The sequence below is a fragment of the Hirundo rustica genome, chromosome 17 (assembly GCF_015227805.2).
Source record: "Hirundo rustica isolate bHirRus1 chromosome 17, bHirRus1.pri.v3, whole genome shotgun sequence".
Classification (NCBI taxonomy): domain Eukaryota; kingdom Metazoa; phylum Chordata; class Aves; order Passeriformes; family Hirundinidae; genus Hirundo; species Hirundo rustica.
Genome location: NC_053466.1, coordinates 2834153 through 2860249, shown reverse-complemented (window position 1 = coordinate 2860249; position 26097 = coordinate 2834153). Strand labels below are relative to the sequence as shown.

Here is a 26097-nt window from a genome sequence, read left to right as displayed (position 1 = left end):
TCCTTGGTGTACCAGCACTCCCTGGCTTTGACATCCCCTGAGTGTGTGTGCATGCCAGGATCTTGTGGGTTTGTTTCTTTCTTTTTGCCCCTTGTTTAAAGAAGTCAGGTGTTTCAGTTGGGATGGGGGAGGCAGAGCAAACTGCCTGCACTTCAGGGTGAGATATTCCCAAGTCCATGTCAGCAGCTTCTTCCCGAGTCCCACAAAGCACAGATGAGCAGTTGGCTGCTCGTGTAGGTGCAGGCACAGATGTGCCTTGGGGTGGCAGCTGGCTCCAAAGGTGTTAGGAGCAAGTGTTGGAGCAGGAGTGCAGCTCTGGGGAAGAGCCTGAGCGAGTGTCAGGCTGCAGGAGTGCTCACCCTTGGCTGACTTGAGTCCTGTGAGCAGCTGTATTCTTTGCTGGTAACAAAAGTGTCATTTTGGGCATATCTTCCTGCATTAGCATTTAGAAGCTGCCTTTCTCCAGAGCTGGTTTCTTTCAGCTGATCAGCCATTTCCTGTTGCTGCTTTGTTTATGGTTAAAGTGATTTGGCAAAGCAAATGTGTTCTGACACACCGTGCCCCAGAAAGCAGCGTTTGGGCCCTGCTGGGGTGTCTGGGAGGAGAGGTGTGTGTGTTCCTTATGCAGGCCTGGGGTGAAGCTCTCCTGGCCTCTCATTTCTCCAGAGCTCAGCGTGGTCCTGCACCAAGCTCTGCGCTGTCATTTATTAGAGCAGAACGTGGGGAGCTGGCAAACCAGAGCTCTGCCTTCCTCCTGATTCATGGAGCTGGTGCTCAGTTCCTGCCACAGATGGGCTCTGAAAAGGAGCTTTGCTTGTTTGGCTCTGCTTAAAACAAAACTTTGGAGGCTGATGAAGCAGAGGAAGGAGCTGCTCATTTGCAGAGGTACCTTAATTATTGCTGTTCCAACCCTTGCTGGAAGTGCCCTGTGCACCCCCATCTCTGTCTTTGCAGTGTCAGTGGCACCTCAGGGCTGAGTTCAGAGGACAGCTGAACTCTAGTGGCAGCTCAGGTATGATTTCCTCTCCCCATACTACATTTGGGACTAGTACAGGATGTGGGTCAGATCTGTGAAGTCAGGCAGGTGCTGTTTGTTCTCTTGCACATGCGTGGTGTTCTGAGTGTTCTTTTGGTAACTAGGAACGGCGTTGCTTTGGGTGTTCCTGACAATTAAGCACTGGGAGATTTACTGTGTGCCTTGTGTGTCTTGTATTTTGATTTCTTAGTGCTTCTGCTGAGCTGAAATGGTGGGTAAATTGTAACTGGTGCTGTTTATTTCCTGAGGCAAAAGAGCGCTGGTAGAATTTCAGAATCATCTTGGAAGGTGAAATGAGACTGCTCAGGGGAACAGCAAAAGGACAATGGAGCCTTTCCCTTGGATCCTTCCTTGCTCTTTACTCCCAGGTTCCATGATTTCCTGCAAGACAGAAACCTTTTGCCATGTTTACATGTTGCTCAAGCCCTTGAGCCCTGAGGATGGAGCCCATAAATGGCCTTTGATGCAGCCCCAGCCCCAGGGCAGCTGCTTCCGCTGCCCACGAGGGAAAGTCCCTTCCTGTCCCACTTGGGAAATGGCACCATGTGAACTGCTGGTCATCTGCAGCTCAGTGTCTGCCAAATGTGCTACTGGGGGAGACTGGAATAGACTGGCTCAGTGAAGGGCAGATCTCCTTTCCTGGATCATTCCCATGTGGAGTGAATTCCCTCCAAGATGCATCTCGCAGAGCTTGTGGAGTCATTTGGTGCATGCAGGGAGTGGTTTATTCTCCAGGGCAGGTTGGTTTGGTTTGAGGTCCATCCTCTTCCAGCTCCCTGATTAGGCTGTACATGTTCTGGGGGTTTTCTCCTTGAAACAGCAGTGCCAGAGGGACCTGTCTGAGGAGTTAAATTCAGGGTGGCTCAGGCATGTCTGTGCCCTGGCACATTGAGCCTTGAGGGGCTTCAGGGGGGGCCCTGGCTACCAGAGCACTGGCAGTGCTGGTGCTGAAGCTGTGCTGGGGACAGCCAGGATGTTCCCTGTGCTCACAAGTGTCACAGGAGCTTCCTGACCTGCTCCTTTCTTTGAAAATACCACACCAACACAAATGCTTGTTTTGCTGAACGGGTTTCTTATGAAAATGATCTTGGTGAGAGTTTCGCAAGCACAGCACTGCTTCCAGAGGGAGCTCATGATATTTTGGGATGAACGCTGCCTTGTGTTGTTACACAGTGTTTGAGATGAACCAAGAGTGGTGAATTCTTCTTGCTTCATCTGAAATTGCTGGTATTGCTGGCTAGCATGTCTGAGTGCAGCATCTGATGCTGTTTCCTTAGGGAAGATGGGTTCCTTTCTCCACTAGGAGCCTGTTCTTTCTCATCTCAGCCGAATGTAGCGATAACAATGGAAGCGACTATTTAGGTGCCTTGTCAAAGCAGCAGAGATAAAAAGTCTTTTCCAGCACAGCTTCAGGCCAGGTGTGTCTCACTGCCTGTCTCAGTCTGGGCACTGCCAGAATTCGTGGCTCTCCCTTAGGGATGCCAGATCAGCATCCTGGGATCTCCACATCCCTCCCAAGTGGAGTCCCCAGCACGAGGTCTCGTGTTCAGATCCGAGCTGCTGACCTCGTGCTGCAGGTAGGTTTCTGTGACGCCTCACGCTGTGCCTCAGACACCCACCTGCTGTTTGCAGCAAACACTCAGAACTGGCTCCCACCCAGCCTGAAAGGCTTGGGACAGATTCAGTGGCAGGTTTGTGTGTGTCTAATTAGTTTGCTTACAGTTCCTCACATCTGTTCAGTTCCTTAAACTTCACAGAAGGGACAGAGCTGTAATGCTTTCCCTTCAGCAGCACTTGTTCTATATTCAGTGCGGGAAATAACTTGTTCCCAACTTGGGCTCGGGCCAGGAATTGTTCCCCCGAGGCAGAGATGTATACAACAGCTCCTGGAGTATCTTACACCTACCATGGGAAAGAAGGTTCAAAGGCACACAGTTGTGATAAAACCAGTATTTAAATTCTGCCCACTTCATTTACTTATTTATTAACTCCAGGAGTCTTGCTGAGAGACTGACATGTCATCACTCTCACTGGATGGTGAAACTAGAATGGCTGCTGTCTGGCTCAGGGACTTGAGGAAGCAGTTCCTAAATCCAAGGGCTTGCTCCTGCACAGCCAGTGCCTTTTCCCTGCGCTGGGAGGAGAGGAGAAAATGTTTCAGAAATATGAAAAATCTGCAGATCCCTGCCCGTGCTTGTTCCTGTCTCCTGCAGCCACACTGCTGCCGCCAGTGCCCAGCTGTTAGTCTGGACAGCAGCATGTTTTTGTTGTCTACAATAGAAATAAGTCAATATTTTTCTCTTTTTTTCCCCAATTTTTTTATTTCTGAATATGTAACAAAACCCTTAAGTGGGACTGTGCCATCAGTGAGTGTGTCTGTGTGGAGGGTGTATCTTAACTCTGCCTTTCATTCACAGAAATGTCTTTTCTGAAATGCCTGTTCCCTGTCTGGAGAGCACTCCAGGCTCCTATGTGAAAATCCAGGAGTGAGAAGCATTCCAGCTGTGTAGGGCAGAATTGTGCTTTGGCTGGAGTTTAACAACACTGAGCAGAAGTTTCTTTCAGAAAGCAGAATGTCAGTGTTGGAGGTAGTGAAGCCATCAGCCTTTCTCTCCCTTACCCTGACTGAGGATCTGGGGCTGTGAGAAGCCCTGGAAACGTCTCTCTGTGTCCGTTCCTGTGGACAAACGTGAAACGTGCCTGTTCCGAGCTGCCTTGGCAGCCACCATCCCACTGGCACACGGGCTGCAGCCTGGGACTGCTAGTTCTGATCCTGAAAGAAAAGTATTTTAAGGAACACTTGATTACAGTGCAGGGTGCTGTGCTGCTAAAAATGCCCGTGGGATTAATGTATGTGAGAACCCTGCCTTGGAGGGAATAAGGCTCCTCTCCAGGGGGGACACAGGACCGGGCTTTGCAAAGCTGAGCTGTGGGAGGGTGTTTGGACACGGTGCAATGGCAGCCCTGGCTCTGGGGGGTTGTTGGGGCTCTCGAGGTGTTTTCTGTTGTAGTTCTAAGAGCAGAGTGTGTGAACTGGGATTGTCACTGACCTCCTGGAAAGCCCAGAGCTGAGCCTTTTGTCAGATGAGTTTGGCCAGCGTCCCTCCCTCCCCGAGGGGTGGCTGGGCAGCACCCAGGGCCTGCTCAGCACCCGCAGGACGCTGCCTCTGCTGCCCTGGGAGGGCTGCAGTCCATGCCAGAAAACAGGGAGCTGTACAACGTGCCTTGGAATGATCCTCACCTTCCTGCAGCCTTGTGCACACCGTTGTGAATGGTTGTGTCTCCACAGGTGAAGGAATCGGATGGTGTGGTTAACGATGAGCTGCCGAACTGCTGGGAGTGTCCAAAGTGCAACCACGCAGGGAAAACTGGAAAAGTGAGTTTAATGGGAATAAGTGGTGCTGGAATGAGATACAAAACCTTAAGCGTTCCCTCTGGCTTGCAGATAGACTTCAGCCCAATACCAGCTTCAGGTTTTGTGCTCAATTCAGGTTTTGTCCTTAATTCCCTATGGTGGGGGGTTGGAATGAGGTGATCTTTAGGGTCCCTACCAACCCAGTTCCAGGCTTGTGTGGTTCATTCCATGATGATTCTGTGAGTTGAAGGAGACAAGCTCACACCTTTCTGTTCTTCAATAATTTTTGTATACTTGTACCAACACTTCACCCAGCACCTGGGGAATATTTAGGTTAGTTCTGTGCTCTGCTGCACGTTAATTTTGACAATGAAAATTCCTGAAATTAAAAATTCACAAGCAATTATGCAAAACCCGGAGTGTCTCTTGGAATTAGTGAAACATTATTTCTTTGCAGACCGAGACAGACACTTGCAAGTGTGTAGTTAGAAAAATAACCTCAGGAAAATTAAAACTTTTAACTCCTTACTAATCATTTTGTGAGTTAAAAAGTGACCAACTCACCAGCGTTGGAGCGCTGGTGGCAACCTAAAGAGCTGGGAGATGCATAAGGTATAAAGTTGGTTTGTGTTTTGTGTCTCTCTGGCGTACAAGCAAAAGCGCGGACCAGGATTTAAATACGCATCAAATCTCCCGGGCTCGTTGCTGAAGGAGCAGAAAATTAACAGAGACAACAAGGAAGTGCCAGATGCTGCCAAACGGAAAGGGGACTGCGAGGAGACTCCCAGGAGGAAATCGGAGGAACATTCCAAAAAGGCTCCGGTTGACTCAATCCTGAGGAGAAAGTCTGACGAAGTGCATCTGTGGAGGAAACGGAAATTCGAGAAATCCCAGGAACCCACGATGAGAAAGCGGGTAAGGAACAACCCCCTGCTCGAGGGCTGCCTGGGGCTGCTGTCTCTGCTCTCCTGGCTTAGCTCAGCCCCAAATCCCGCATTGTTCCCAGAGGAACTGCGATGTTTTACTGCTCTGGTAAAAGCTGCTGCGCTGAACAGGGTGGCTTGAACAGGGTCAGGTTGATGTTCAGAGGCCGAAAGCACTGGGCTATGGCCGTTGTTTTATTAAAGATACCGGAAAACCCACTTTAACTGAAAAGCCTTTACAAGGTGCTCCGAGTGGGAACAAGGTGAAAATGAATTTTTCATGGAGGCCTTTTCATGTCTCTCCACGTGGTGGCGCCTGGCAGCTGTTCTGGGGCTGATTTGGGGCTGTGCCACCCTGGGAAGCCTCTGGAAAAGACACCTTGGGGTGCCTGCAGAGAGCAGGAGCTGCTCCTAGCAGTTGTGGGCCTGAACATGACAGTCAGGGCTCTCGGGCCAGGCAGGGACACTCTGTATTTTCATTTAGATTCCAAAGTGTGGCACTTGGGATCTGCAGAAATGCTGCTTTGCAGAGGCAGAAGTGAGGGCTCCAGTTTTCTGTGCCTCCTGACTATAAAGTGGCTGATGGCTGTAAGATCAGAATCAGTGGCTGGGCTGGTGTTTCCTGTGGAGCTCCCAGGGGTGGGAGTCAGGCAGTCCTGCAAGGCTGGACAGTGGGAATGCTGCAGGATGGCAAATGGAGGGATTTGGGCTGCTTTGGTGGAGAGAGAGCAACATTCACAGTAGCAGTTGATGCACAGCTACTTGCTGGCCATGCTTCCCTTTTTCCAGCCCTTTGGACTCCCCCCAGTGATGAAGGCACCGTGGGTCACCACACTACCACACAACACTGCAAATGTGTTTGGGTTATTCTTTCTTCCAACAGCTAAAACTTGGAGAAGAGAAAGCAAACTTTATCCCATTTACATCTTGAAATTACAGAGTCTCTCTCTCTCTTATGGGAACCTTTACCTCCAGGATAGTTCAGCTGCACTGTCTGGGTTTATATTTTCTCTTCTGGTGTCCTGTATTAAAATACAGCAGCCAGTTGTGTTTTGATGACTCAGGGAATAAAAATCAGTTCCAATACTGATGTTTGGCCCTCCGTGTGTGGTTGAATATTGCCCCTGTCCCACAGCACACCCTGGAGGGAGCTAGGGATGCCCTGGCACACCGCTGCTCTGACAGCCTGGCATGGGCACCGGATTCCAGTGCAGCCATCAGTGCCCTGTGTGAGGAGTGCTGGGAGCTGCACTGGGCTGGTGCAGTAATGTTTTTATTCTAACCTGTCATTAACTTACTGTGACTTCTCCCTTTATAATATGTTAATTTAAAGGCAGGGTGATCAGCTTTCTCCGCCGTGTGCCGCGGGCTGAAACTCGGGCACACGGCCACTGCCTTGATCCAATTAGTTCACTGGGAAAGCAGAAGCACGGGTCCTCTGGCACAACAAGTGTGCTCACAGCAGTCCCTTCTCCTTGCCAGTCCAGATCTCCTTATTAGAGCTATTTAATTTCAACAGCTGGTGACTTCTTTCTTGCTTGTGGTGATCAGATTAGGCTTGAAGCCTTCCCAGGCTTTGGTTTGTGTCTCACAGGCGGGTCAGTCGGAGGGGGTGAGTGCGTGGGAGCGAGTGCAGAGCAGTTTGTTGGGAGCAGGGACTGGGGCAGGAGGAAGGTGCAGTCCTGGGGTGTTGCATTCCCTGTTCTGCAGGCCAGGGTTTGGCTGAGTGAAAAGGAGCATCTAAAGGAGGCTGTGGGTGTCCTGCAGCTGCAATTCCAGAGGTTTTGGGAATGTCCCTTCTGGCCATGGCATGAGGGCATTTGGGCAGTGTTTGATGTGGGTGCCCAGCGGATGTGGCCTGAGCCTGGGTTCTTGTGGCCCACTGGGGACAAAACTGTCCACGGTGTGCTGCTGCTCTTCTGTGTGTAAATGATCCACTCGGAGACGGGCAAGGCCCTGGAGCGTGCAGGAGTCTGCCCTATGAATCAGTACATTTATCACTCCTGGAGTCCAGTGAGCCAACAGCTGGACTCCTCATCCCTGCTGGCTCCTGACCTTGGTACCTTTGGTCGGTGGCTGCGCCCCGGTGCTGGGGTGGGTGGGGCCCGGCCCCGGGCAGGGCTCCTGTGCGGAGCATCCGCGTGGGAAGCGCTGCTGGAAGCGCTGCCGAGCACGGCCTCGTTCCCACACTCAGCCCTCATCTCTTCCTTCCAGCGGCGATCGTGGAAGGCCCCGGATGACCGAACTGCCATGATCAAACCCCTGCGGCGCCTCAAGCAGGAGCCCGAGGATGAGCTGCCAGAAGCACCCCCCAGGTCCAAGGACAGCGACCAGTCTCGGTCCAGCTCGCCCACAGCCGGGCCCAGCACGGAGGGCGCCGAGCCCAGGGACAAGAAGAAATTCAAGATGAGGAGGAAAAGGCGGCTTCCCAATAAGGAACTGAGCAAGGAGCTCAGCAAAGAGCTTAACCAGGAGATCCAAAAAACCGAGAACAGCCTTGCCAATGAGAACCACCAACCCATCAAATCTGAACCGGAGAGCGAGAACGAGGAACCCAAGCGCGCGTTGAACAACAGCGAGAGACTCCATAGGTTCAGCAAAGGGTTGAACGGGACTCCCCGGGAGCTGAGGCACCACCAGCTCATGCCCGGCCTGCGCAGCACCCCCCGGGGAATCGCCCGGCCCCCGCCCTCGCTGTCGCCCCCCAAGTGCATCCAGATGGAGCGGCACGTCATCCGGCCACCTCCCATCAGCCCCCCTCCGGACTCGCTGCCCCTGGATGACGGGGCAGCCCACGTGATGCAGAGGGAAGTCTGGATGGCTGTCTTTAGCTACCTCAGTCATAGAGACTTGTGCATCTGTATGAGAGTTTGCAAGACCTGGAACAGATGGTAAGGAGGGCGGGCACGGAAGGGCAGCGGGTGATGGAGGCACCGGTGTCTCCTGGGACAGGGGTGTGGGCTGTCCCTGGAGCTCTGGTAGCCCAGGCAGAAGGGGTGACCGGCAGGAGTGGCAGGTCTCAGGTTGCTTTCTCACAAACAGCAGTTCGCAGCGTTTCTGATGGAGCTGTGTGTGTGGGCCCGGGCGTCAGCCTGCCGGGCTCCGCAGCCGCCTGTGCCGGAGTCAGACACCGCTGTGTTCCTGCTGCTGCAGCAGCCAGGCTGGCTCAGTCTTGGTGTCATTCTGCCCCAGGACCTCCTGAGTGCCAGCACTTGTGCAGTTCAGCTATTAAATACCTACTGAGATAGCGAGGATGCCACCGTGTGCCTCTCACGAGGGCTGTGCTGATGGTCTCCTGTGCAGGGTACGTGGAGAGCCGGCCTGTTCCTGTGCCAGCAGAGCACGCTCTGGAGGAATCTTTTGTTGATGGTGTTTGCTCACAGCGTGTCCCTTGTGCTCAGCTGCTGTGTGGCCCTGACACAGCTGTGGCTGCACAGCAGCAGCAGCTTTAGTGCAGCTTTAGAGGTTTCAGTGACCCCCTCAGTGAAGCCTTGGGGCTCTGGTGACTCCTGTCCCGGGTTCCTGCTGTGCGCAAGGACAGACAGACAGGAACAGGCTCCTTCCCAACACTGCTAACAAAACATGCACTAAGTGGAGAGGCTGCTAATTCAGCGTGAGGTGATGTGTGTGGAGTGTCTCCTCCGTGGGCTGCTTGGTGTCACTGAAACCTGCTAAATGCATTCTCTACTTAAAAATAGTATTTGCTAATTATAAAAAAAAAAAAAGAAAATACAGACTCCTGCACACTCATCAGGACTTGGTGTTGGTGCCCTTAGAGAACCATAAAAAGTAAAAAGACACATAATCCCCATGGATAGGCAGGAGAGGGAGGATCTGTTTTCCCAAATCCACTGGTTTTAAATAAGGAAAACACAGAGGAAATGGGGATATTATATAAATCAGGCTTCACAGTCAAAATATAAGGAAGGAGTGGTGACTTGTCTTCAGGCTATAAAATGGATTTTAGTAAGTGCTGGGATGACTTAAAATGGAATCCAAAGTTGTTGACACTTGTAATTCTGTGGAGGTAATTCCGTGCTTTATGGCAGGATATATTTGATGGAGAAACTTGAAACTTATGTAACATTGTGTGGGATTGTGTTTATCTTTGCAATACTTGGCCTTATTTTTGCATTTTCAGTTAAATGCTGAAGTTTTTCCTACTGTTTAATGACACCTTTTAAAGCCTTACCAAGATCCAAACAAGTGCCAAATTAAGTGCTGTTGGCTTTTTTTTCTTTTTGGGTAGGTGCTGTGACAAAAGATTATGGACCAAAATAGATTTAAACCATTGTAAATCCATCACTCCACTTATGCTTAGTGGCATTATTAGGAGACAGCCTGTAACCCTTGATCTTAGCTGGACAAATATATCTAAAAAGCAGCTGAGTTGGCTTATCAACAGACTGCCAGGTAAGTGATGTGTCTCCATCACCAAATCACAAACCAGTCTGTATCTAAACTGTATCTAAACAATCTCTGGGGAAAGTCTCCAGGGACTGGGGTGGCCTGGAAGAGGAGCAGACTCTACTAGAAGGGCTGGAGATGTGTAAAAATGAAGCATCAGCAGGTTAAAATGAGCCAAAAAAAAGATTGGTTACTACTTGACATGTTCAGTTAAAATAATTTGAGGCAGGTCTTGCCCAGTAAGTGACAAAATGTAAATAAATGAAATTCCTCAGCTGCGGACAGGGCTGAGGGGACCCGGGGAAGGAGTGAGGTTCCAAGGGGTGGGACGGATGGAGAGCTGGGCAGGAGGAGGGGGCCGTGCTCAGAGCAGCCTGGGGGTGCCAGTGGGGGTCACTGGGCTGTGTCTGGGAAGGTCACGGTGCTCCAACCTGTTCTGTATCCGCAGGTCTGCGGGACCTGCTGTTATCAGGGTGCTCATGGATTGCAGTGTCGGCACTTTGTAGCTCCAGCTGTCCCTTGCTGCGAACTCTGGACGTGCAGTGGGCGGAAGGGCTGAAAGACGCACAAATGAGAGACCTCCTGTCCCCGCCCACGGACAACCGGCCAGGTAACGGGGGGGAGCCCCGAGCCATGGGGCCTGTTCTGTGCTTAGTGCCCCTTGGAGGGTGACAGGGATGTTCTCTGGCTGCTGAACCCTCCTCTGAGCCACTGTGCCCGTTTTGTGTCTGACTTTCTTCTCTTTGGGCTGAAACAGCTCCCATACTTCAGGGAGTATGGAAACACTTTCTTCCAGTTCAGGGAAGGAGCAGTTCTGTGGGTCATGCCACACTTGCCTGGATTTCAGCTCAGGTGAAATTTTGAGCAAATCAGATCTGCTTTCTGGCATGCACTGCACGGCCTACTGCTTATTCCTGACTTGTAATTCTGCTGGGCCCCTGCAGTTACTTTCATCCCCTTTTGTTTTGAAATCAGGAGGTGGCTTTGTCCACTCGCCTGTTCCAAAAATAGACAAGTGTTCCTGCTGATGTTCTCTCCAAAGCTCCAGACAGGCAAAAGCATCTGAAGTTGCCCCAGGGCGGCAGCGTTGTGTGTCACGGTGCATTTCATAGAGGCTGCAGATGTTGGCAGGGCGGGCTGGGGCTCTGGGAGTGACCCGGTGCCTCTGCTTCGCAGGTCAGATCGACAACCGGAGCAAGCTACGGAACATCGTGGAGCTGCGTCTGGCCGGGCTGGATATCACGGACGCTTCGCTGCGGCTCATCATCAGGCACATGCCCCTGCTCTCCAAACTCAATCTCAGTTACTGTAACCACGTGACAGATCAGTCTATTAACCTGCTGACCGCCGTCGGAACCACCACGCGGGATTCGTTAACGGAAATTAATTTATCAGGTAAGGGATGTGGGCAACTGCCAGGGGCCTTTGACCCAGCCCCTGCCCTGGGAATGGCCCCGCGGCTGCCAGGAGCTGTTGTCTCCACGCTCACCCTCCCGGGGGGTTTTCCAGCACCGCTGCTCTGTACATCTGGGCTGCCTGGCCTGATCCTGTGGGTTACACAACAGCTGGGGGATGGGGAGGGGCGATGGAGCTGCTGGGGATTCCTCGTGCTGGAGAAAAAAATCAGTGTTCAATTGCTCCCCTCTGCTCTCCCCAGACTGCAATAAGGTCACTGACCAGTGCCTGTCTTACTTCAAACGTTGTGGGAACATCTGCCAGATCGACCTGAGGTACTGCAAGCAAGTGACGAAGGAGGGCTGTGAGCAGTTCATAGCGGAGATGTCCGTAAGTGTCCAGTTCGGGCAGGTGGAAGAAAAACTTCTGCAAAAACTGAGTTAGTTAAAGGACCTGTGTAAATACTGGGGCGAGGGGGGGGAAGGGACTAAGAACACGTAGGGATTTTATTTTCAATTGGGAACTTGGAATATCAGAAAATGCCGCGATTGGATTTTACAACTCTTGTTGAGGAGAGAACAACGTGAAACTACCCATGTTAAGAATTTCAACTTGTGCCACTAATTCAGTCCACCTGGGATGTCCTGCACTGGCTCTTATGCAAATTCATAAGGCGACTGTTAACGATGATAATTGTTCACACCCTGGAAGAGGACTGAGCTCCAAGAAATACTGTTATTTAAAGTACCACAGCATGTGCTTGGTAGTGTAAATTTGATTTCTGCTTTTCATTTCTTAAAACAAGAAAAAAAAAAAGTTGGTGTCATTTAAGTGGACCACGCACTGCATTTCTGCCTTCTTAACACGTTTTGTTTTGTTACATCTTACATTATGCAGAACTATTTTTGTACAAAAATTGTTTAAAAATTATTTATGCAATGTTTGAATGCATTACCAGTGTTTTGGTTTTGATTGCCAATTTTTATCTTTACTTATGGTAGGCGAGAACTTAACCTATACTTCGTAGGCAGTATCTATCTACAAACGTGCCCAGGTCAGGAAAAGTAGGTTCATACTTTCAACTTAAAGCATGTTTTAATGGAAGTTTATATCCTGCTTTGTATACTTCAGAAGTGACATAAGCATGTTGTGGAAATAAGGTGTAAATTATAGTTGAAGTAAAACACTTTTATCTGTATAGAAATCACCTTTTTCTCAAAATTTTAAAAAAAATTCCAATTTCAGCTTTTGCACATAGGAGGGTTTCACTCTGTAGCATGAGCTCTTGTACTCAATATAAAATTAATTTATACAGTGAGTCCAGCAGTAGAATAAATGGTCAAACGTAGTCTCTCTTTCTTTGAAGTGTGAGTTGAGTTCTCATTTAAGGTTTATAACATGGTTATTTCCTGATTGTAAAATTCTGCATTCATAAGTGCCATTGTTGTATGGTGTTGTTTTCGTAGACCTTCCTGATGCAGTTTTACCTTTGTTGAATTTGTATAAACAATTGTACAAAAACAGGCGCTGGCTCTGCGCGTTTCTGTCGGGGCAGGGGGGAGAGGCTGCAGGGACGCTGAGCGTTTTCCAGGGCATTGTTACATCCACATCGCCATTCCTCCGGCAGGCATCTGCCCAGGTCAGGCTCCAGGATCACTGAGCTTGAGAACATTACCCCTCAAGCACTGCCAGGGCTGGGTAAGAAAAGAGACAGAGGCTGAGAGAGCCCATCACCCATCTTTATTAAGCTCGAGTGGCTAATGAGCAGCATGGAAATAACACCGAGGGCATGTCTGTCTTCATTAGCCTCCCCTCTGGACAGACTCCAGGAATTAAGTACCATTAAAAAGTTACTTCTAAAAAATAAAGCCATTGAGAGGTTTGCTCCCTTCTGAAAAATACCCAGTGGAGCTCAGAGCTGTGTTTTGTGTGAGCAGAAGCTGCTTTCTCTCAGCCAAGCACAGCCTTGGCTCTGGAACTTTGCTGCCACATAGGAAATCAAAGGAGAAACTGTACCCTTTGTAATCAACCCTGCTTAAAGAATAACTGGACACACATGGTCCTTCCTCACCTTTTTTTATCGTGAACTCCACCAATCCCAGTCGTGGACGTGCTTGGTCACAGGGTTCTTGTTCTCACCCCCAGCACGAGCTCCTCTTGTGCTCCCATCCTACAGGGACCCTCACAGTTCCTGCTCCAAGGACCTGGAGCCCAGCTCATGGCACAAAGCTCAGCCTGACCCAAGAGCTGGCAGCAATACAGGGCCCTCAGCAGCCCCCGGGGTGGTTTGGGTCAGAGTCTGTGAACAGGAGATTGTGAAGAAAGTGTCCCTGCTCCTGTCTCCCCAGTTCAGGTGAGTAACGCTGTACATTCCACGTTAGCAGCAAGGAGGTGCCCCTGATCAGGATTCACAGTAACATCAGGCTGTCGGCACATGGAGTACAATCAGCACAGATTAATAGTTACAACAGGCATGAGCGGATTAAGGACCACGCTAACATGGTTTACTACAGTGCCCCTTCTTAAAAAAATAGTTTATTCCTAAACTAAAAACCACTTAGTCACTGGTTTTTGGAGCCCACCAGGCAGAGCCCAGCGTGGCCCCTGAGCCCTGCAAGGTGATGGAGTGTTTGGTACACTGACAGAGAACAGCCAAGACAGCACACGTGTCATGACAGACATTCAGAGGGAGCAATCAGCATAAAGCAAGATTGCTTAAGGGCTTCTGTGCAGGAACAGTTCATGGCAGTGCTTCCTAAGCCGTGCCCGACACCAGCACCGCAGTCAGGCTGTCGGAACAGATACATTCTATCCTTAGGGAAAAGCTGAATAATCAACTGATATATTCATTGCTTCTAATGCACTAGAGAACACCACAGGCTAATAGGCTCAAGCAGAGGTGTTAACTGACCACTTGCTGAGTGCTGAATGCGTAAGGACAGGTGAGATTCTTCAGAAGAGAGCAAGAACTGCTGTAAACGGTTTGACTCCAGCAATCTGTGGGGCTGTAAGGTCAGCGGGGCAGCACCTGGGCCCGCCCAGCCCTGCGCTGCAGGAGCTGCTTGAAAAACCTTTCGCCAGCTTCTGCGTCTCAGTGTGGAAAAGGCCAAGTTGAAGCGAAACGACAGCGCTGCCGCGTGCCCCAGCGCCCAGCACTCCTGCCCGCAGGAATCCTGCCCACAGGAATCCTGCCCGGGGCGCTCGGGGCAGGGCTGGGTTAGGATTTGAAGACGTGCACGGCCCGCACGACGTACTGGCGGCAGATGGGGCACTCGCTCATCCGCTTGCCGCACTTGGTGCAGGTGACCATGTGGCCGCACTCCAGCAGCACGCAGTCGATGACGGCGTCCATGCAGATCCGGCACAGGTTGTCGTCGTCCTCGTTCAGCTGCATCCTCTCCCCCTCTGGAAACCAACAGCGAGGGAGGTCACGGCTCTGGGCCCTGCGGAACCGAGGCGGTTCCAGCCTAGCTGTGCTCCATCGCCTCACGTGAGATTTTTAACCCCTAGCTATGGATTAATCTATGCTCCTCCAAAAATAAGCCAAGAAATAAGAACTAGCAAAGCCCCTCAAGTGGACATCCTACACAGTTGGTTCATTCTCTAAACTCAAGAAGCTATTTTCAATTCAGAAAGTAACGTGCTGGATTAAAATTCAGAGCATGTTGGTTTTCCATCTCCGAGCTCCCTGTTTGGCAGAACACTTTCCTCAGAAGATTAAACACAATAATAATAAAGCGGACTAAGAAGTGGAAGCCTTAAGTAGGCCATAAAGATGGCAGAAGTGACCAAAACCTGTCAAGTTTCACTGCAAATAGTCACCATCCCCATCAATAACTGAACATTCCACCAGATCGTGGTGAAAAAAATAAACCTTAAGTCTAAAGATTTTTTCCCAAGCTTTGTGTGAGCAGGAATTGGTCTGAGGACAAATTACACAAGTGAAAGACTCCAACTGCTGCGTGGAACAGAGGGCAGAACAGCAGCCACTGAGCTGCAGCCACAGAAAGACCTTATGAAATGTGGACTGAGACCAAGGCACTTGGACTTTTGTCACTGCAGATTTTAATTCTGCAGTAACAGCCCTGAAGTGCCCTGATCTGCACAGCTACAGAGCAGCTCTGGCTAATGCCCTGTGAAACCCAGCAAAGCACATGGAAGTGCCAAGTTTCAGTTCTCTGAGGAACCAGTTCTTGGTTGTGCAATTTTACCTTCACTGTGAAGGCTGAGCTCTTCAAGCTTTGGAAGAAAGTCTCAAAAAACCAGCACAATCCTGGAAAGCTTTGTTTAATCCCTACAGCCACATTCAGCTCCTCTAGGGGCACCCTGCATTGTTAAAACACATTTTCCAGGTGCTCCAGCAGAGCAGACCAAGACACCGAGTTCTTCCACTGGCAGAACCAAACCACAAATTGGAAAGCAGAAGCTTAAGAAAGCAGAAGTAAAGTATAAACCTACGTGTCTTGTGGTTCTCCTCGTTCTCTTTGTACAGTCTGCTCACTTTTTCCACAAGTTCCCATTTTTCACAGCATCCTGAGTAGTTGACAAAATTGCAGGCGAGGATTTCCTTCAGCTGCCGAACACTCAACCCTTCAATGTCTTCCAGACTGGAGATATCAGACAGGGACGCCCTCGCTCTCTTCCTGGCCAGCCCTGGGGTCTGAAACACATCAGTTGTGTGGTTTGAACTGCCCTGCTTAGCTCAGAGCACCAGAGCTGGAGCAGGTGAAGCTGCAGCAGCTTGGCTAAAATTTAATTCTTTGTGAAGCCAGTGTGTGTGCAAACATTCATTGCTAGACACAGCAAACTCTGGAGGAACCAGAGCATGGGGCCAAATGTTGGCAGAGATCTAGATCACTTTATGGTGTCACATGCCAAGAATCTATTCTTTGGATAGTTCATATCTCACCTGCTCTTCTGCACTTTCTTCTTCTTCATTATTTACAGATGTTTCCGTTTGTCCCTGTGTACAAAATGAAATTCATCAGGATAAAAACCCGTGTTACTCCCTTTTAAAACACTTTCCTTCATACCCAGGTGACAATGAAATGACATTTCGAAGTTCCAATTGCTACTAATCATTCCAGGTTTAAGTCACTTCTGACACGAACTAGGAATCCTTGCTAATTAGCTCCCCAGCTTTCAGGTGCAGGGTACAAAAGGCATTTTTCCCACCCCTCCAAACTGTATCAATTGGTGCTTTATTTTAAATTGATACATAACTATCAAAATATAAAGCAATGCTATTGCATAAAACATGTTAATCACTGTACCCGTGAAGGTGTTCCACTTCCTGTGCTTCCCCTTCTGTTGGCAAGTTCTCCTGGGTTTGACGTGGATGCAGAGGTGGAAAAGGGGTGGGTAAAAAAGCCCGAAGTCTGTGAGCGTGAGGAACGCAAGCTGCCAGCATCCATGTCCTCCGAGCCCAAGCCATGGTGGCACAGCACCAGGTCCACCAGGTCTTCCTTCTCCCTGCAGGTGTCCGTGGGGATGTTTCTGAGGATCAGGTACTGACGCAGATCCTTCACTTTCAATCTCATTAGCTGAGGGCGCTGGAAGGCCGTTTCTTGCAGCAAGTGACAAGTGGAACATCTTCTGAGATTCTCTTGTAAGACTGAACAAACTGAGCAAAAATCCTTTTTGCAGTCACAACACACGTGCTGAGGGGAAAGGAGGGAACAATTCAGCTGTGGGTCACAGGAAACAAATCCAGGCCCTGCTCTCTCCTTCTCCCAGCTGCAGAATTTACCACTAGTTCTTCCACTGTCAGTTGTGACAGACATACTTTTTAAGATGTAAATACAGAAAACTGCCCTGTCAGTTTTGCAAGTGTTCCATGAGAGTCCCTCGCTCTTTTGGCACTACTGAAGCTGATTTGAGGTTTCAGTGGAAAATATAATAAAACAAATGAATAAAGTATTCAAGCTGTAGTCTAAACAACGAATGAAACGAAAACCAACTTTATGGTCTGTTAAAATACTTCTGAATATACAGTCACTGCTCCTCTCACCTGTGTAGAACACCAGTATAACCCCAAACTTTAGAGAACCTACTGCTTCCTCTGATTCCAAGAACTCAAAGCAGAGCACACATGTGATCAATCACATGGAGGGAAATACTCCCAAATGCCCAGATGTCACTTCTGAGGAGAGCTTTGTTCAAAGGACTCACCATACACAAAAGCTGGAATAGACAAGACTGTCAGCATTCCAGCTGCTGTGAACAAACCCAAACTCCTGAAGGCTTCCAGGATTACAGTAAATTAAGATTGGCTTCAGAAATGTCCCTACACAACACTTCATTCAACAAAGCCCTGCTGTGTGAACAGGACATGCTGGAAGGGGAAAACACCCCACAAACTGAGAGAAGAGGCTTCGTGACCATCTGAAAGAGCTACAGAGGATTAGACCACTGAGGGGACAAAGGAACAATGCTGGACAGTTGTGATAGACAGAAATAATAAAGTATGAACAATCTCAATTTTACTTATCTGATGAACCCACCAACCTGCCTCCCAAAGAAGGAAGAGGCTGTTGGAGCACAACAGCATTGAGCAGAGCTAAAGCTGCTCACGAAACAACCAGAACTGCGTAAGAACTTCCAGAAAGAAGCTCTAATACTGTATTCTGAGTTTTAAACTTTTCCATCACCCAGTCTGTTCACTCCAGTACTCCACCACTCTTTGATGCCATGGTCAAAACCAGATTTTCTTTACTGTTTAAGATTCTGAAGCTAATGCATGTATCTTACAAATCTGAGTCCATTAATTTTCAGGCCAGCCCAGATCCAACGTGTCACTGACTAATGAACATCAGACTAATGAACTCAGACTAAGTTCTAATCCTGGTTGACAGTAATTTCCTGTGACCTCAGAATAAGGCACTCCCTCCCTCCCTCCCTGCCTCAGGTTTCTGAGAAACACACACTCATCTCCCAGTATGCCACACACCAGTTCAGAGGGGTAAAAAATACAGCGCAACAGGAAATATACTCACTTTTTTCCTGAAAACCGAAAAGGAAAGTCCACAGGCTTTGCAGACGATGTTGGTGCCGGCTGCAGCAGGAGCTGGGTATGCTGAGAAGCCTGTGCTGGGTGTAAACCTGAAGGGGCCAGCACCTCCCCCAAAGCCAGCCTGCTGGCCACGCACTGCTCCCGTACCCATGACTTCATTCAGCAACCCGCAGCAGGAAGCCCACATGGAAGTAGCTCCCGCCTGAAAACACCACAGAGCAAAGGCAGATAATCAGTATCATCTGAAAGCCCACACCAGATGTGACTTGCTGCTGAGGAGCTCCTTCACTCCATCTGTCATCAGCCCAGGAGCATGTGGTGCGAACGCCCGGAGCTCCAGGATCCCAGCACGCTCACGGCTGCGACAGACCAGCTCCGCTCCCGGCTGAAATCCGAAGTGGGAAGGATTTGCCTCCGAGAGGCCAACGCAGGCACAGGGAGCTCACGCTCACAGCTCCTCTTCTAGAGAATTCCCCACAAAAAGAGTCAGGAATTTGAGGAGTGATGCAACAGCGGAGCAAGGAAGGAGTGACTGACAGCCCATTGTAGGTGAGGGGCAAACCCCAGAACGGTGACAGGCAGAAACAGCAACTTCTCGTGATTAATGCAGAACTGTCCCTGCAGGATCTGCTCCAGAACTCATCCAGCTCTTGCATGACTCACAGCAAAACGCTCTAAAATAACATTTCTGGTTTTCAAACTTGAAAACCAACTTTCATTAGAAGATAATTACAGTCTGGTTTCACTGAGAAAGAAACTTTTTTCAAGATCTCCATGAACCTCCTTGTTTTGTTGCCTTACAAAATGTCTAACAAAAGTTTTAAAAAAAATCTAAATAAACTTATTTTCTATTAATTGTCTTTCAGTTTTTAGTTCTGAACACATAAACAAAGTGCTGCTTTTTGTCCCTGGAAGCCTTTAGCACTGGATCCTCTATCAAAAGCTCATATTCTACTCAGAGGTGGAATTTGGACTCCAAGTTGGGCAGGTCACAAGTTTAATCACTGTCAGGTGGCTCCCTGAGACCTGCTAGAAAAAACACCCGGGGCAAACAATCACATCAGGTTCTCCCTGAAAGGAAGCTGAGGGGTACAACTTCCTTTAAACACAATTACTTTTTCATACTTTTTTTTTTAACAGCTGTTCTCTTTTTCATTCCAGGGCAGCATCTTTTTTTTTTTTTTTTTTCCCCAGAGCACCAAGACAGAAAATAATTGCTTTTGAGACTTTTAATTCTTGCTGTAAAACCCCAACCAACCAGAACAATTCAGCTCTGTAACGCGGTGCTTTAATTCCTGTAGTAACTCCACTAATTTCTAAATGAAGTTGCACATTTGCCCTGAACTGGACACAATCCTCTTACATTTGTGGGAACTCAATACCAGAATATCCAGGGATGGGCCAGAACGTCTTCTTTCAAACCACAGAGCACAAAAGGTAAGAACAAAAGCTTCAGTTACAACATCAAATATACATTCTAATTAAATCCTCTCGTCTGTTAAATCCACTCATCACTCTGGGTGTTTCAACAGCAGAATTCATCCTGGTGAAACAAGAACCCTCCGTGCCCTGGGCACCCCAGGCACAGGAGATCTTCCTCAGCTTCCTCCAGGGGGATGAACTCCAGCAGCCCTTCCCTGACCTCCAGGGAGCTCACATCCCAGCCTCAAACTAAACCTTGTTTAATGCTTCTCCATTATAAGCGCTGTGGAAATGCATTAATATTCATTTTCCCTGGACAAAATATAATTATCCTGGTTTATTAGGCAAGAGGAACTAACTTTCCAGAAATACATCCTGAAAAGAAACAATGACAGTCCGGCAGAGCTCTGAGCTTTAAAACTTGGAACTTCTGAAAAATACTTAACGGAAAACGTAACACGGCCATTCATCTCATTCATCAAAACCGAGGAGCTAATTATGTATCTAAAATATTTCAAAGCAGCCACATATAAATAACGGAAAAATAAAGTATTGAACCAAAAGGATCTGTCAAAATTTAACTTTCTTTTTTACACAACCGTGGCCTGTTCAGGGGGTCACAGCAGCAGCAGAACACACAATGACTAAAAGGACAGGAGACATTTGATACCACAAGCCTGGCCTGAGAATTTAACACCTGCTTCTTAGACTTATTTTATTCCAGAGCCTGTAACAACTGTTCAGACACCACTGTCAACACCAAACATATATTTTTAGGAACTTTTTGTTACCCATTTTAGACACACAGAAATGGTTGGTATCAAACAGAAAATCTCTTTATCTTGCTGCCAACCACTTGCTTAAGCTGAAAGGTAGGGCTACGTGGGCATTAATTTTCTCCTTAACCTACGTCACCTGTGGGTTCCTTCTATGCCCTCAGGTCATTAACTGATAATTGAATTACGGTGTCTAGACTCCATATTGTTCTGTAAAAGAAATGGCACCGTGCTGAAAAGCACCAACACAAAACACAAATCAAACACGCTAAACCAAAAATTCCCTCCCTTAACAATTAATAGAGACATTCCCAATTTCTGCACCAAAACCATCAGTCTCCACTCCCATGGACAAGCTGCCATCGGTATCTTCCCTCTCCATACCTTATGTACATCTCATAGGAGCAAAATCCCGCATCCCAACTTCTTTGCTGTTGTTTTTAGCTTTAAGGGTGTTTAGTTACCTGACGAGGATTTCACCTGCTGCTCCTGACACACCTTTGCAAGCTGGGTGTGCTACCAAAGCCGAAGAACGACGGAAGAGCAGCGGGAGGGATTTATTTTTAATCATTTTAACTGAAACTCCTCTTTACACCACGACCAAGCAGAGCTTTTCGCGGACGGCAAAGCCGTCAGCCCCGGGCTGGACGCGACACCTCAGGAGAACAGCCCGGAACAGCCGGGAGCCGCCGGTGTGCCCCTCACAGGCCCGGCCCGGGCCCTGCCCGGCTGCTGACTCAGCGCGGGGCCCCTCGGCCCGGGCGCCCCTCAGAGCGGGGCGGGACGGCGGCCGCGGCCTGAGGCGAGCCGGGAGGGGCGGCCCGGCCCGGACATCCCGCCGAGCTCCCGGCCCCGTCACCCTCCCCGCTTCGCTCCCTCCTCTTTCCTTCCTTCCTCGCAGAGGGCGAGGCGCTTTCCCGGCTGGCTGAACCCCTCAGCCTCTGGGATCCCCCCCCCCCTCACCTTCATGGCCGCTCCCGCCGCTCCAGCGCTGCGTCGCCCCCGCCCCGCGCCGACCCCGCCGGGCCGCCGCTCGGAGGGCGGGCCCTGCCGCCGCGCCGCACGCCATTGGCTGCCGCGCCGCAGCGCCGCGAGCCCATTGGCTGCTGAGCCCCGGCAGCGACAGCGCGCGGCCAATGGGAGCAGAGGACACGGCGGGGCCGAGGGGGCGCGGAAATGCCCGAGTGGGGCCGGGACACGCGGGGGGCACCGGGGGTGGCACTGGAGGGGTCACTGAGGGTGGCACTGGTGGAGCACCGGGGGTGGCACTGGAGGGGTCACTGAGGGTGGCACTGGTGGTGTTACTGATGGTGTCACTGATGGAGCCCCGAGGGTGGCACTGGTGGTGTCACCCATGCAGACACTGACGGTGGCACCGATGGTGGCCCCGAGGTGATGGTGCCCCTCCCCTCGTTCCTGGCACAGCTGGAGTGCTGTGTGCAGCTCTGCGCTCCTCAGGACAGCAGGGAAGAAGCTCCTGGAGAGAGTCCAAGGGGAGGCATGGACACCGTGAAGGCTCTGGAGCATCTCTCTTATGAGACTGTGGGAGCTGTCTGCAGAAGAGGACACTGCGAGGGGATCCCATCAATCCAAACATCTCCAAGGGGTGCAGGAGGATGGTGCCAGATTCTTTCTGGTGGTGCCCAGTGACAGGATGAAGAGGAATGGCCATAAACTAAAACACGAGAAGTTTCACCTCAACAGGAGGAAGAGCTTCTTTCCGTGGAGGGTGGCAGAGCACTGGAACTGCCCGAAGATGTTGTGGATTCTCCCTCTGTGAAGCCCATCCAGCACCACCCCTGCCATGGCAGGGACACCTTCCCCTGTCCCAGGGTGCTCCAAAGTGGCCTTGGACACTTCCAGGGATCCAGGGGCAGCCACAGCTTCTCTGGGCACCCTGTGCCAGGGCCTCAGCACCTTCTGAGTAAAGAATTTCCCCCAACACCTAACCCAAATCCACCTTCTTTCAGCTTTATTCTACCAAGCCCTTTAGTGAGAATCATTAAACTTGTGAAAAGATTTATTACTTAAAAATCCACTTCCAGTGAGTTCCTAGATGCCATTGTTATTTTCTCTAGGCTGTAAGTGGGAGATATATAAATATAAAATAATAATCATAGATTGCAAGAACTGAAAGCTTTTAACCAGAAGATTACATTAAATAAAACCCAGCAGCACAAACCTGACCAAGGCTTCAGTAAAGCTTTATGTAAGAGCACACAGGGCCAAGATTCAGGCAGGCCTTTGCCAAAAAGAGGAACGGACAAAAGTGGCTGAAAATAAACATGGAGCACAAATCAAATTTACCCCTACAAAGGGTTGGATGCAATCTGCTTATTTCTGCAGGAAGGATCTATTTTTGGAGCAAATGAGATACAAAAAGTGGGTAAAAAATAGAGAAAGAAAAGGTGTGTAATTGCCATGTGAATGGCACAGCCCTGGCAGCTTCAGGAGTAAGAGCAGATCCTGCACACAGCCCGACTTCTGGATTTGCATTGACACCATATTTTAATTCAAAATCAGGTCACTGTTTTTAGAAATGCTTATGCTCCTTGACAAGCTTTAGACATGCTCTATACTTGTACACATGACTTAATAAAAAACATCATTTTCCCCCAATAATAGCTTGCCATTTTAGTCAAAGGGACAGAAAAAATAGAAAAGCCTTGTGAATACAATGTTGGAGCTTGATGTGGCACATTCCTCACATTTCTCATGCAAGGGATTGCTTTAAGACACCTCAAAAATATCAGTACAGTTTGGTTTTTAAGAAGTTCTATGTCATCTAAACTCTGTCAATTCAATCACCCTTGAAGTACCAAGTTGCACACATCTTTTTGTAAATAATTTTACATTAAAACATGAGAACTCCCCATGCAGTCGCTGTAATGGAGTAAAAGCTGTCCTAAACCAAACAAAACCCAACATTTTCCCTTTTTCTCCGTTAAGGATTTGCTAAACAAGAAATCCTCCCAAACACAGATGTTTTAGGGAGTAACGTGGGCCTGACAGAGCTGAGATCTGGTGACAGTGCTGGCAGCTGCACTTGCCACTCCTGCCTTAATTTGGGCAGATCTGGATGAATCATGTCCTTAACATGTGATTTGAGATGACTTTTACTGCATCAGCGAGCCCAGACCGTAACCACGCTGAGGGTTTTAAAGGAGGATCTTTGACTGTGCCAGCTACTCCGTGGGTGAAAAGGAGCATTTCAAGAGGTTCTATTAATAAAGGACTTGCCCTCGCTGAGCCTCCTGGACTGTGCCAAAGCAGCATTAAAAGATTTAAATCTATTACTGCGAGATGTCCCATTTCCTTCTGCTGCCAAATAACGAGTGACAGCGATTCGCCGCAGCTCCATAATCCCCCGAGGTTTTACACAGCCCCAGAGACAGAGGGAGGGAAGTGATCCTTCCCAGGAATGTTAATTTGGTTTTAATTTAACAATCTGCAAAATTTAATAGCAAAGTTTCAAAAGACAAATTTAATCGCTGAGCTTTATCTGGGGATTTTGGGTTGGATATTAATGGCTATGGGAAGAGTCAGGGAATTACAGAATCAGAATGGTTTGGGTTGGAAGGGACCCTAGAGATCATTTATTTCCAACTCCCTGCCATGGACAGGGACACCTTTCCCCATCCCAGATTACCCAAAGCCCCATCCAGCCTGGCCTTGGACACTTAGGGATTCAGGGGCAGCCACAGCTTCTCTGGGCACCGTGTACCAGGGCCTCCCCACCCTCACAGGGAGGAATTTGTTCCCCAAATCCCATCTAACTCTGCCCTCTGCCAGTGGGAAGCCATTCCCTGTGTCCTGTCACTCCAGGCCCTTGTAAACAGTCTCTCTCTCTTTGTCAGCCCCTTTAGGCACTGGAAGGGCACAATTAGGTGTCCCCAAAACTTCTCATTTCCAGGCTGAACAACCCCAGTTCTCTCAACCTTTCCTCACAGTGCTCCCTCCGGCTTGGCCGCTGGGCACAGCCAAGTTTAGGTAAGATAAAAGATGACTTTTTCAGCTGTGTTACCTAATCTTGGATTTGATACAACCAAAGTCATCTCTCACTGCTGGTTTTCAGGTGTGAGAGCTGATTTGAACATACTTTAAAAGTTTATTCTAAATGTTCTCTCTGCTGAGGGATTGTCGGCAGGGTTCGCGCTCCGGCTCCATAGCGTTGCACAGAAACATCAGAAGCAGATGTTTGGCATTTCCTTTCCCCTCCCAGCCCTTGCACAGGCCGGCTGCAGCCCGGCCTTTATCTGATCCCCCTCCCCTCCCTGCCCGGCCACGCCACCAGCTCCGTGTTTCCTCCCAGGCCATCGGGCTTTATTTTCAGGAAATGGCATCAAACTGACCTTTCTAACAAAGTAGCTGCTGTTACTTCCTGCCTTCTCTATTCTGACACAGCTCAATGAGTTCTTCGAGGGCATGGAAACGATCATTAATTACACCAGCAGCAAGCTACAATGTTAAGTTTCTTAAATGTAAATGTATCCTTGAAAATTACTCCTCTTGATTTGCCTCCTCCTCCTCCTCTCACCACCCCCAGGCATGAATCAGGAGCAGCGCAATGGAAATCCCCGGGGACATGCAGATGTATAATAATATTGAGTTTTGTTTTGCTCTCATTTACAAAAATGAGAACTATTATAATAATTGGAGTATTTTCTTTGGGAATATGATGCCTTAATGAAGCACCTTAACAAGTTATTGAGAAAATAAAAACTTACATGTGGAAACATCTTTATGGCTTCACAATTATCTCGCAGGAAATCCAGAGGGAAGTGAATACACCCTGTGGTGTTCTCTGTAACATAGAAATGCTTGTGTCAGAGCGCAGAGAAAATGTAATAGATAGGTGGGTTCATCTAAATTCCACTGTATAAAAGATTTAACTTTTTACCCCTTGGGGTGCTTGACTTGCAGCAGAATAAACAATGTATCCTTTTTAAACCAGACCCTGCCTCTGTTTAGAGAGCTCCCAAAATCAGCAACCCCACCAAGCTACTGCCCGTGGTCACTTGCGCCTCACCTGCTCCATTAATCTCAGGATCATTAAAGACGGAAAAGACTTCCAAGGTCACCAAGTCCAACCTGTGACCAATCACCAAACCCTATTGCAAAGAGATGTGTCTACTTGTTTCTTGGACACTTCCCGGCATGATGACTCTACCACGTCCCTGGTCAGCCTCTTCCAATGCTTCACCACTCTTTCAGTGAAGAAATTGGTCCTGATGTCCACCCTGAGCCTCCCCTGGCCCAGCCTGAGGCCGCTCCCTCTCCTCCTGTCGCTGTTCCCCGGGAGCAGAGCCCGACCCTCACGGCTGTCAAAGGTTCCCCCTGAGCCTCCTTTTCTCCAGGCTGAGCCCCTTCCCCAGCTCCCTCAGCCGCTCCTGGGGCTCCAGCCCCTTCCCCAGCTCCGTTCCCTTCCTTGGACACTTCCCTGGACACTCCAGTCCTTCCAGTCCCTCCAGGCCTTGCCCGACGTGAGGGGCCCAGAACTGACCCTAGGATTTGCGGTCCCTCAGCAGTGCCAGCACAGAGGGAAAGAGTCTCTTCCCTTATTTGGCAGAAAACTCCTCAGGGCTGCAGCTGCCCGAGCGCAGCCCATCCCCTGGCTGTCGCCAGCCGCGGCCTGGCTGCAATGCGGGGCAGCTCAGGGGAGCAGCCCCGTCACCGCGCGGACCCTTCTCTTCCCGGAACGTCTCTCTCGCGCCCGTCGCGTCGCGGCGGCCCCGTCGGGGCGGCGCACAGCCCCTTCTCCCATTGGCTCC

The 26097-nt window shown here is 49.5% G+C and overlaps 2 protein-coding genes and 1 long non-coding RNA gene across 7 annotated transcripts in view; 1 reads left to right on the top strand and 2 right to left on the bottom strand.

Moving 5' to 3' along the window:
- Positions 1-12639, top strand: part of KDM2B (lysine demethylase 2B) — a 106216-nt gene extending 93577 nt beyond the window's left edge. For 3 of the 4 annotated variants that reach the window (XM_058422770.1, XM_058422771.1, XM_058422772.1), the window contains 7 exons: positions 4326-4413; positions 5038-5306; positions 7529-8205; positions 9564-9727; positions 10170-10331; positions 10898-11116; positions 11379-12639. In XM_058422770.1, the coding sequence (XP_058278753.1) occupies positions 4326-4413; positions 5038-5306; positions 7529-8205; positions 9564-9727; positions 10170-10331; positions 10898-11116; positions 11379-11560 (1761 nt within the window). In that variant the 3' untranslated portion in view covers positions 11561-12639. The remainder of the gene's footprint in view (positions 1-4325; positions 4414-5037; positions 5307-7528; positions 8206-9563; positions 9728-10169; positions 10332-10897; positions 11117-11378) is intronic. The other variant, XM_040080518.2, reaches the window with a different exon arrangement.
- A 195-nt stretch (positions 12640-12834) lies between these two features.
- On the bottom strand, positions 12835-21360 carry RNF34 (ring finger protein 34). Of its 2 annotated transcripts, none has more exons than XM_040080521.2 (6): positions 21290-21360; positions 18112-18330; positions 16390-16776; positions 16026-16079; positions 15575-15776; positions 12835-14521 (listed from the first exon to the last, which is right to left on the bottom strand). In XM_040080521.2, the coding sequence occupies exons 1-6, from the start codon at positions 21293-21295 to the stop codon at positions 14334-14336; spliced, it is 1056 nt and encodes a 351-aa protein (XP_039936455.1). In that variant the 5' UTR covers positions 21296-21360; the 3' UTR covers positions 12835-14333. The 2 variants fall into 2 exon arrangements, with proteins under 2 accessions (XP_039936455.1, XP_039936456.1); XM_040080522.2 differs by lacking the exon at positions 21290-21360 and adding an exon at positions 20791-21028.
- Positions 21361-21925: 565 nt separating this feature from the next.
- Positions 21926-25959, bottom strand: LOC131378674 (uncharacterized). Its single transcript, XR_009208402.1, has 3 exons — positions 25830-25959; positions 25054-25130; positions 21926-22001 (listed from the first exon to the last, which is right to left on the bottom strand). It is a non-coding gene; the product is annotated as an uncharacterized LOC131378674 (long non-coding RNA).
- Between the last annotated feature and the right edge of the window lie 138 nt (positions 25960-26097).